General features: G+C 32.7%; 2 protein-coding genes across 3 annotated transcripts; one reads left to right on the plus strand and one right to left on the minus strand.

Moving 5' to 3' along the window:
- Nucleotides 1-515: 515 nt before the first annotated feature.
- On the minus strand, nucleotides 516-3,745 carry LOC122589023 (L10-interacting MYB domain-containing protein-like). 2 transcript variants are annotated; one of them, XM_043761256.1, is made up of 4 exons: nucleotides 3,556-3,745; nucleotides 1,442-1,798; nucleotides 995-1,363; nucleotides 516-904 (listed from the first exon to the last, which is right to left on the minus strand). In XM_043761256.1, exons 2-4 carry the CDS (start codon nucleotides 1,787-1,789, stop codon nucleotides 704-706), a joined length of 918 nt encoding a protein of 305 aa, XP_043617191.1. In that variant the 5' UTR covers nucleotides 1,790-1,798; nucleotides 3,556-3,745; the 3' UTR covers nucleotides 516-703. The 2 variants fall into 2 exon arrangements, with proteins under 2 accessions (XP_043617191.1, XP_043617192.1); XM_043761257.1 differs by having other exon boundaries at nucleotides 1,442-1,811.
- A 1,708-nt stretch (nucleotides 3,746-5,453) lies between these two features.
- LOC122589314 (myosin-1) lies at nucleotides 5,454-10,211 on the plus strand. Its single transcript, XM_043761596.1, has 10 exons — nucleotides 5,454-5,633; nucleotides 5,760-5,929; nucleotides 6,955-7,017; nucleotides 7,130-7,149; nucleotides 7,249-7,293; nucleotides 7,918-8,003; nucleotides 8,314-8,447; nucleotides 9,335-9,423; nucleotides 9,751-9,889; nucleotides 9,985-10,211. Exons 1-9 carry the CDS (start codon nucleotides 5,555-5,557, stop codon nucleotides 9,872-9,874), a joined length of 810 nt encoding a protein of 269 aa, XP_043617531.1. The 5' UTR covers nucleotides 5,454-5,554; the 3' UTR covers nucleotides 9,875-9,889; nucleotides 9,985-10,211.
- The last annotated feature ends 1,865 nt before the right edge of the window (nucleotides 10,212-12,076 follow it).

A 12,076-nucleotide genomic window follows, 5' to 3' on the forward strand; every position in this document is an offset into this window, starting at 1 on the left:
ACACCAGACACCTAAGTTCGTTCTATATCTTATAGAAACGAAGATAGCATAATACGATATACCAGTTTACTAATCAAACTAGTTATCTCGTGAGGATTCCGCACTCACGACATAATCATAGACGATCTCGAGAGCGATCTATAGCTATCGAGGGACTCACACAATCACACTAAAACTGAACCCCACAATAATACACATTAACAATAGAGGAAGCTATGCAACTCGCTCCTCTTGTCGTGGTTGTAGCCACGTTGAACTCCACCACTTTGATTGTCTGTAGTAGACCACGCCAACATCTGACATGGTTCAGCCATTACAGACGCTCTAATAAAATTTATACACATGTTATATACCTTTCCATTTTTGCTTACCTATAACTCATAAAGAAGCATAACAACTCGCTCATTCTAAAAAACTGCAAAGTTTCATGTATACTTCTAATCTGTAGAGGGGTAGGCAATGATACTGAAAAACTTAGGATATTGCCTATCAGCTACATACACAATTACAACCAATGAATAAAATTCTGACACTATCGACTACTACATTCAAATTGACATTAAACATTCATGATTTTGTTTCAATTATCGACAAAACATCAACATTATTAAACCTAGAGCAACAATTGACACTAACAAGTTTACAACTATTTTCGAAAAACTAAATTCGAATCAATGTACCACATACCGAATGCAATTGAATTTCAAACACGCGAACCCATCATTTCTTTCAGAACAGCTAGTCGCATCCGAGGAGGACAACCAAATAGTGCCCGTGTATTTTCCGGACTTCTCACCAAAAAAAGATAGGCTTTTGAGATGACATCTTTTCCAATACCTATGTGTTCCAATTCCTTAAAAATTTCACCTTCTGAATACACACGTGGACGTGATCCAACAATTGCCTAAACACAAGTAGATAACAGCAATCATTAATCCAACAAATACAAAAATTAGGTCCGCATAACATTAAAAAAAATTAACAAATTGAATACCTTGGTACACTCCTTCATAGCATCGACTAAATATTCTATGGAACCGATAATCTTCAAGGCAATATCACTTTGTTCTTCAATCTTACTTTTTTTACTTTTTGAAGGATTCTCCTGTGAGTCTTCCGAGGTCAATGTAACCTGAATATCATCATCGTTGTTAAAATTCTCAAAATTAATATCATTGGTACGTAACAATTGATCGATTTCATCAACTATTTCTATTCTTTCCTCTTCGCTGCCCATTCGTCTTTTTCTTTCTTTGGCAGTTTCGGTTGCAGTACCAGTTACTCTATCTTTAGAAAATAACTCATAGATCTCATTGTAGTATGGGAAAGGTTTTGTTTTCCATATTGCAGCATCGGGCTTGTTCTGTTTAAGTACACACATATTAGGAATAGAAAAGTTGTTAATATTATACAATAAGCAGACAATGAGATGAACAATTACCGCTATCAATTCTTCCCATAATTCTTCTTCTGCCTCAATTAAGTTGCTCTTGGGGTTCCAAGTAAAACCACTCAATGAAGTTCCACCAAATAAATCATAGCAGTGTAAAAAATGTTTTTTGATGGTTTTTAAGCGATTTTGTAAATGTCTCTTGTGGATATTCTGATTCAGATTTCTACTCAACTCTTCCACCATATTCTCATATGCTTTGGTTGTGAATGTTCCATCGACCTTATTACCTTTATCCTGTTCTCTAAGCATTGCCTGTATAAATGCACTATCCATTTTAGGGGTCCAAACTAGTAGCTCCCTCTTTCCACTAACACCAATATTTCCTCTTTCACACATTGTCCAAATCTACAAGGGCAAACTTAGAAATATAATTGAATAACATGTCATTGTACATACAACAGTTATATACTAAACACTAAAAAGAAAAAATCACATTTAAGAAATAAAGATCGCATCGCTGCCTCGCTGGTGGCATATAACTTCAAGACTCATTTCAATGCATAACGTAAGATATATACATTGACTAGGTTCAAAAACAGCATGTCACAAAGTCACAGGCCATTTGTAAGTTAGGAGCCTTATTTTATAGGGTTACAGTCACTCAACCTTATTGATATAGGATTTGCATTCTGCAATGTAGTTTTGGATTCAAATCCCATACCAAACCAAATACATTTTGTTCTTTTTTCTTTTATTTTTTAATAATAAATCATAGCTAACATTATCATACCTGTACTACTACTACTATCATTATCATACTTTCTAGTACTAATGTCATTATTAGCTTTATTATAACATGGGTTAATTCAAAATTTTCATAGAAAGGTTGAGTAACTGTTTCAAGTTATCGATTTTAGATTTTTAATGCGACCTTGTATGTTTTCAAGGTGAGGCTTGAAACAGCATATTTTATTCGATCATTCAGGTTTTAGAGTTGATATTGATCATGCACACCTCCCATCTATCGCTAAAATGGGTAAGCTCACAAGTTTAGTTCCATATGTAAACCGATACAAAAATCAAACCAGAGAAACATGGGAATTCATTCAGATGCAACCCATGAGATGATAAATCTTTCTGAAAAAGAGTAAAAAGATAAGAAAAGATATCATGACTTGTAGAAACCGGCAATAAGCTATGAAGTCCCTATCTTTCACGATTTGTCATGTTATAATGTTGCACATTCAATAACTCTCCATTAAACAATGTACATGATCTATTTGCTGATCCTTACAATATGTTTTATTTATGTTAAGTGTTAAAGAAGCAAGAAAATGAAACAGATGATACTGTTTAATGACTATTTCACCCTGTTGGGCATGTTTCACGTTCAATGTAGGGTTTCGATTTAAAAGTATTTGTCGTAATCAAAGTATCTATAACGGTATAAATACAAAATGTGTAGTACCCAACATCTAAAAATCAGGAAATCAAAATTGTTTAGACGTAAGAATCTAAAACAGCGCTTCCTTTTGGTGTAAACCAATACTGTAAAGTAAAGTAATTTAATGACTAATAAGCAGATGACAAGAGTACAGTACCCATGCATATAAAAAAAAACCATATCAATTTCGGTTTGATTGCGAAAAGGTTGAAGTCTAGCAAGAACCATAGACTTAAGGGTGTAAACCATAAAACGCAACGTAAAAAAAACGTGTACAAAGATGTATCGCACACATTTTTACTTTTTGTGTTCAGCTTATATTCAACAAGTCAATCTTTTAGTAGCTTATTTCCCGGCTCCAAAGCACAAATTTCAGCAGCAAAAAAAATGAGCTTATCGAAGGAAGCGTCGAACCCAAATAAACCATAATAAGCCAAGCCAAACACCACATATATACACACATTACATATATTCTTTCTTTTAGACATTTCATCAAACATCTGATATGCATTACCTAATTAACACAATGCCCATCATATAAAATAAAGGATATCAGAAGCAAATAAATACATATAATTAACAAATCCAAGAAATTGATAAAAAGAATCACATGGGATGTAACATTATTCAAATTATATTAAGGGCAGTTAATAATGCAAACTAATTAACCATAAGTATTCACTGAAAGGTAAAAGAAAATGGAAAATAAAGGTAAAACCTGGATATGATAATGACAGTTTGGAAGGCAGTTACGTTTAGGCGGTTAATGGTTTGGGGCACAGGAGAGGAGAGTGAATCGCAGGATTTACAGAAATCTAGTGGTAAAAATTGTGGGTAAAAAACCGAGGAGTTAATTTGGTACACGAAGAGGAGTGTAGGATTGTTTGTTATTTGGAATTTGGGTTCCGTATAACTCCCCATTTTCCCATTTTATCGGTCATTGATATTTTCTTTCATATTATTTTGGAAAATGACACTAACTTATTACATTTTTATTTGCGAATAACTTATACTTGTATTTATTGTAAAATTAGTTTCGATTAAAACGTGCTGGTATTAATTTTACCCACAATTTTTAATCAGTGAATTGCTAAACTTTCAACCCCTTCTTTATGAAAAATACCTTGAGATGAAAAACTCAAGACTCGAACCCGAGACCTTGGGAAAAACTCACTTCTAGGACCCACATAATGAATTTAGAAGATGCACCTGGCCAACCCATCTAAGTGGAGTTGGTTATATATTTTGTTTGCAAAACTTAAATTTAGGAATTATTTAACTTATGTGAAAATTAGTATAAGTGCGACATCATGATGATGTTAAAATCATATAACATTAAACCTGGTAAAACGACATATTACTATTTTACTTTTTAAAAGTACGTGAATACCTACGTTTCTAAATCTCAAATAATGGTTAACGAGAATATAAATATGTTAATTAATGATTAACGTTATTATGAATAATCTATTAGGTCTTATCGAACATAAAATTTTTTATTCATGGACTAGATCATCAGTACGACATGTTAAACAAGCGTCGTTAACATGCCCACTTTGTTTTTTATCAATTAAATGACGAGGTAATGATAAGGTGTAAGAACCAACTTTCTAAACGGACAACTTCATTTTACATTTTTAGAAAAATGTTACACCAGTTATACATATAGAATAAACAAGTTATTTTATAAAAAAATGATTTAAGTTAATTTTTTTAAGGAATTAAGATTTGAAAATTTTTACAAAAAGATATCTTGGAAGCAACAAAAAAATTACTCGTATTAAAAACATAGCATATATGTACTAGAGAAAGAAAAAAAACTCTTAATCAGACGGATCCTAACATTTAATATTTATACTGTACACAAAAATCTCAGTTATAGTTATTATTATCATTACTCTTATCAATTGAGCATAGATCAATTAGCACCGCCATTATGTTACCATAGGAGTTTACAGATAAAGATTGAAAGTCACAAGTTTAAACCCCACCAAAGTCAAATGGATAAATTATATCTTGTGAATCATGATGTAGTACAATGAGTCACGAGCATGACTTCTATGAAGTATGTGCTCTACGTACCATGACGATACATGAGACTAGAGGGTTCTCATCCATTTATTATTATTATTTTTTATCATTATCATTTAATAAAGTAAATGATCCTTTTCCTTTTTCATGTTTCGCATTTTCAAAAAAATCACTTAATAATATAACTAATAAACTAATAATATTCATGAGTTTATTGAATACCTAATATACCCTTAATTCACACACAAAAAAAAAAACTAATTTTTTAAATTATAAACTACACTAATCACTACCAACCCCAACACCAATACCATTATTGTCGTCGTTGTCGCATACCACAAAGTAATAGCAGAGTTTAACAAATTACCTCACCGGCTTGGCCTGACGCGCAAAACCCGTGACCCGAAAATGCAACAAAAGCTTGACTCGTGACCCAATCCGTTAGCCATTCGGGCGGGTCAATTATGGCCGATTCCGGATCAGGTAACGGGTTCGGTTTTTTTTTCGCATCCTTGTTACATATTACTAGGTTAGTAGGTTATTTACTTCAATGAAAATTTTTTTTTTAATAAACAAATACACAATTCTAACAGTCGGTAAATTAATACTTGTACTCGCATAAAAAGGAAAGCTGGAATTGAAATTCAAAAGCAAAAGCAAATTCCGACTTGAAGCGGGAATCGGAAATGGGAGGTTCCGGCGGTAATTCACAGAAGGATCTTCTATCCCTAATTCGCGACGTCTCTACTGAAAAATCACAAGGAGGTACCACTTCTTTTCTTCTTCTTCTTCTTCATTTATATATATATATATATATATATATATATGATCGTATCTGTATTTATTGATCACATAGTTAAATCTATATAATCCGATTTCGTAAACCGACAGAGCGTAGGGTTGTAAATCTGAAACGGCAAATTGAAGAAGTGCAATCAGAAATCGAATCTGCGAATTCAGAACTTGAAGAAGCTAAGCGGCTGAAAGAATGTACGGAACAAGAGCTTAAAGGATATGAAGTTGAATTGGCTCTCAATGAATCCTCCATCCAAATTCTCGAGGTTAACCTTTTCGCCTTTTTTTTTTTTTTATTTACAGTTATATATATTATATATGCTGTGTATATATATATGAGAGCAAGTACTCGCACGTTGCGGCAGTAAAATGATGAAGGTGATAGGCCATAGAGTGTGATCGGTCATAGGAGGTGATATGTAATAGAGTGCCATAGCCAAATGCCTTAGCTGTACCGGCTCCGTCCTCGAATTTAAAGATTCGTCAAAAGTATATCGAATGACATCTCTACTGAAAGAGCATGAAATTTTAAGAACACCCATATAATTTTTATAATTTATCGATGTACAGTTTTTAAGATAAAAGATCTTGAAAGAATTAGAGGAATAAAATGATTTGTAGAGGAGAGAGAAAGTTGTATGCATTGATGTTTGATACATTGTATATTGTTGAAATTGAATGTTGAAAAGTTGAAAGTGAATTTGCTTTATAATATAGTATAGATATAGATTTATAGTTTTACAGAGGATTTAGAGAATATTGTTGATGAAATGAAAATATAGATGTAGATAATGAGAGTATGAGACTATGTTGTTTTTAGGATGCCTATTTCTAGCGCTTATAACTCATTACGTTTTTTAAAAAGCTACAACGCACTTTGAAGCGTTTGGATAGCAGATGCGTTTTCGCTTATTTTAAGGGAAAAACGCACTTATGTTTCAGCTGATGAAGTGCAGTTTTATTTAAGATATTTATAAGCCATAAGCACTAGAAAGTATGCACTCTGGAATGCCCCCTATATGTATGGTTGAAATTGAATCAGTGCAAGTTGAGCTTCATTTATAAATGAACTTTTGACCCAAACTTAATACATTTTCTGCTAAAGTTAGCTTTTGTCATTCGTTGAATATTTGTGCAAGTTGACCGTTTGTCTTGAATTATTGCAACTTGAGCGTTGTCCAGGAACGAATCTCTAAGTTAAACTACGAATCTCTAAGTTAAATGCCATACCATTGCAATTTAACTTAGATATCCTTATGGTTAAAGTATATGATTGTTTGGATATTTTCAGGGGAGGATTTCTTCCATTCAAGATGAAATATCTACCATTGGATCTGATTTGGAGGCACTTAAGGTATATTTAGATACTATTCCGTTGCAGGCTACTTTGTTTGTGTGCTAATGAGTGTTTGTGTTTTGAATTACTTGGGATGTTGGTTATTAAACCTGCATGAAATCAAATCCAGAGTGAAGAAGGCAATTTGCGGTAGGTTGTTGTGGTTATTTGTTTTCATTTTACTTTTTTGTTTGGCGAAAAATTAAGGGTTCAGTTGCATTTATTTACTTGTCATGCTTATTTATGCAGAGATGACTTTATTGGACAAATGTTTGACCTAAATGCAAAGATTAGGTATGTAAACTGTCTTGCTATCAGTTTTGATGTTGTTTTAGGGGAATGCTTTTTATGAATGAATTTTGGTTGATCTTGACTTGCACATTGATATCTTGCAAGCTCAGATTGTGCTATTTGAACTCTAGTTAATCTTGATCTTAGTAAATCATCTACAGCGAATCAATGATATTTCCAGCATTCCTATGAATTTTAGACAAGATCTAGTAAATCTATGTTCTTCATAAGTATTATGGACTCAAAACACTCATGATGACCATAATACCTCATTACTTGCTCTTGATATTCCCCGGAGGATGGAACAAGGATCTTTCTATTTACACAATCCGCTATTTTCTTTGAATAACATACGATCTCTAATTTTTTCGGTTCCCTATATCTTTTTCACTGCTTACTATCAAAAATGTAGTTGATAAATAATGCTGTCCATATGTACTACAAAAATTAATGTGGTGTGGACCTATAAGAAAATCGTTGTGTTCTTGGTTTCTTTTCTATTTGTGCCATTTTCCCTTTTCTTCAATGCTTGTGAGAGACTAAAATCGTTTACTTATGAACCTCAACATTTGGACTAGTTATAAATTTATGGACATAAACACTGTGTTCATATCCATTGTCATGCAGGAAGTTCCAGCAATTGGCAAATGCCACTATGAATGAAGCTTTTAGCAGGGACACTGTATCGCAGGATGGTTCATATTTCTCATCTGGTAACAAATGAATACCGAATATATGACTGAAATGTCAATTTTGTAACTGTCAGCTGAACAAGTTAAGATAATAAAATGAGAAACCTATAAATTTACAAAACTATACTTGTTAACCATTGGCCCTGTAAGGCTGTAATTATTAAATATAAAGAATTGGTGACGACTTATAATATATATCTTACTGGGCTGCTGCTGTGAGATTAGTAATGCGATTGACCAGTAATTGACTGATTTGGATCTTTCAATATACAACTCATGGTCCAAGATTTCATCTATATCTAATGCCAGTCATTTTACTTTTGGTCCAAAGTGAACAATGAAGATGCTCAAAGAAGAGAAGTTGAAGAAGCAAAGAGAGATCTTGAAGTAAAGCTTACTCAATTGTTGTCTGAAACCAAGGAGGAGGAACACTTATTTCAGTCAGAACAAAGTTCTCATATCCAGGTAAAAACTAGCTGCAACTTGATTGGTTTTCCATTATTGGGTATGGGAACTTCAGATTTGTTCACATGCTTGTATGATCATTTTTTATGCTGGGTATCCTCATTTTCATTTTGTTTGTCATGTATTCTTTAAACGAGGGTAAGTACCCGCGCGTTGCGGCGGTGAGATGGTGGAGTTGATAGCTAGGTCAGAGAGTGTGATAGTGAAATGCCTACGGCCTCCGCCCTCGGATTTAAAAATTCGTCGAAAGTATATCGAATGACATCTCTAATGAAAGAGCATGAAATTTTAAGAACACCCATACAATTTTTATAATTTATCGAAGTATGATTTTTGAGATAAAAGATTTTGAATGAATTGAAGGAATAAATGATTTATGGAGGATAGAGAAAAAAAATGATTGGTTAAGATTTGAGGAGAGAGAGAGGGTATTATAGTTATTTTAGATAAATATAGAATAGATGAGAGGGGTATTTTGGGGATGTACTTAAAATCAATATTGAAAATTTCAATTCAATGTTGAAAATCTGGAAGGAACCTGCTTTATAATATAGTATAGATTAGGTATTTTTATTAATGAAAATCTTATTAGAAACCATTTCTCTCGTAGTTAAAAATGTAAAATATATAACTAAACCTAAAACCTACAATTCAGATAGAATATAGGTGACACATTGAACTCAATTAAACTCATGGGAGTTGAAAAAGTGTGAATCTCACACGCCCCGATGCTATATGCCTAAATGCTCCACTAATACTGTTTATATTGCTCACTCGATACATTACTTGCACGTCTATCTATTTACCATCCGCAATTTGTGAATATATGTACACAAATGGCGTCATGTGAGTGAAAGTTCAATCTTGGTTCATCTTATCATCTGCAGGAGCAAAAGGAACTCGATGATTTGAAGCATAGAATATCTTTGATGGATGCTGTAATGCTGGGAACTAAGGAGCTTCAAGAAATTTCCATATATCCTCACTACAATTCTTTACATTAAATGATCGCATATGATGTTTCTTGTCCTTTCATCACTTATCTGTACCGATAAGTTTTGGTGGGTGGGTGTTGTTGGGGTGTTGGGGTAACGGGTCAAAACTAGTAATTTAATCTACATATACATATACAAACACTTAACAATGTTGAAAAGTATTTGATTTATAACAATTGTGGGGTATACATTAGATTCATCCATAACTATCTATCTTTTATAGCGATGATATTTTGCCGGATTCACCGGTAAGACATATATCAGAAACCCAAATAATTAGCATCTGTATTTTCTTTGACTGGAAGCACGCAGACTTCAAAACTTGAAGAGGCATGTACTTCCCTTGGTGAGCTGCTGCAGAAGAAATGCATTTGTCCCAGCTGCCATTGTGATAATGCAGAAATGCTGAGTGGAGTTCTTCAGAAAAGCTAGGGAATCTAAGTTGTCGTAAGTCTTTTTTGGAGATCACTACAACTTAAACCCTTAGTATTTTCAGATTTTTATACTAACATGAATGATTGGTTTTGCTGCCAATTATGCAGTTACGCTGTAGTGGCTTTCACAAGTGAAGTTGAAGGGGTATCTTCTGAGAGCATGTAGATGCATAATGCAGGATAGAAAAGAAGTATTTTGTAAATGGATTGTAAAACAGGTAAATAGCGGGAAAGAAAAAGAGAATACTTGGTAAAAACAGATTCTTCCTTTTATCACCTTCCGAGTCTCTCTATCTCGTGAGTATATATAATATAAATGCTTTCTGTTCTAGATGTTTTCAATGAGTTATGTTCCCAAACATTTTATCGCTTAGAAGCATAGTTGTTAGACTCTTACAAGTTACGAGTCAACTCTTACGAGTCCTGTTGATTTATACCAAAAACGAGTCGACTTGTTAGGCGATTCTTTTTTCTTCTGACTCTTATGAGTCGCGGTGTGAATTTTAAACGATTCAATACGAGTCGCAAACTTATGATTGTTGTAGTTTAATAATATTGTTATATATTATATATTATATTTATGGTTACATTAATTTGTATGTTATATATGTATTTTTTTATCCTTTTAGTATGAATTTGGAGATAAACTATAAGTTTATGACTCAAAAGTATCACATATCTAACATTTTGGTATTGTATTAAGATAACCAACTTATATTTTGTTTATAAATATGTCTCACACACACACACATATATATAATTATACAATGTTATGTAGTACATAAAAATGTCTAGAATCTTACGAGTCGAGTCACGTTTCAAGTCACGAGTTTTTTCCGAGTCGAGTCAACAACTATGCTTAGAAGTATGTACATAGAAGTAAAAGTGTACTCTCATTTTCTTTATATAATCATAAAAATAATTGAAAAGCCATTGGCTGTAATATTAAAACGCTGCAAGGTAAGGATAAAAAATGAAGTTATGTAGCGAAGCATAAATTAGACTTTTCTACGAACAACGGTTAGAAGATATGAGTTTAGTAAGAACTGAAACCAAACTGCTTAAAACCCAAATTTTAATTTAAACTTGTCACAAAAGGGAAAGCAATCTGTATTTTTTTTAAAAGAAGAAGAAATATTGATTTCTTTTTATTGTTATGAATTTATAAGAAAAATTTTGGTTATTACCTGTTTATCAACAATTTCTTTTAATTGATATACCCCAACTATGCAATATTAACTTGTACAGTTATCAATACAGTTTGTATATAGTGGTACATTCATCAAATATAGTGGTACGAATATCACTTCCCTTACTTATAACAAGTTGCAAATTATAATATATATGAGAAAAGTGAATATAAGGTTGTGTGACACCTAAGTTTGGGTGTAGAATCTCTCACATACTAATTTTTTTAATACGAGAGAAAGTACCCGCGCGTTGCGACAGTGAGATGGTAAGGGTGATAGGTCTAGAATGTGATAGGTCATAGGAGGTGATAGGTCATAGAGGTGATAGGTCGTCGAAAGTATATCGAATGATCCCTCTAATGAAAGAACATAAAATTTTAAGAACAACCATATAATTTTTATAATTTATCGAAGTACGGTTTTTGAGATAAAGGTTTTTGAATGAATTGGACGAATAAAATGATATATGGCGGAGAGAGAAAAAAAATGAGTGGTTGAGAGATGAAAATGAGTGCTTGAGATTTCCTTTAAAGGTATTATAGTTATTTTAAGTAAATATATTTAAATTAGTGAACAAATAACAGGGGCATAATAGGGTTTTTAAAAGCTTAGTTGAAAAGTTGAACAAATTTGGCGGATACAAATGTTTTATGATGTAATAGAGATAGAGATTTGTTGTTTAATAAATAAATGTTTGCACCTAAGCTTAGGTACCTAACAACCTTATATAACCATCCCCCTGTATATATATATATAGTGAAGTGATCAAGTGAGAACCAAAAATAAAGGTGAGGACCACTAAAAAAAATCATCTCTAAGGGTGAAGACAATGCAACTAAGATAATCGTAACATCCCAAAACTTAAAGATGTTGACCGTTAACCTGAATTGGTGCTTTATATGTGCTTTTATGTGATTAAATGATTAATGTGGGATATGTGTTAAAATGATTAACGTAATGAAAATAATGATTAATGAAGTCGTTAAGTGTTCCTGTATGTGCTAAACGAG

Source organism: Erigeron canadensis, chromosome 2, assembly GCF_010389155.1.
Source record: "Erigeron canadensis isolate Cc75 chromosome 2, C_canadensis_v1, whole genome shotgun sequence".
In the NCBI taxonomy this organism is placed as follows: domain Eukaryota; kingdom Viridiplantae; phylum Streptophyta; class Magnoliopsida; order Asterales; family Asteraceae; genus Erigeron; species Erigeron canadensis.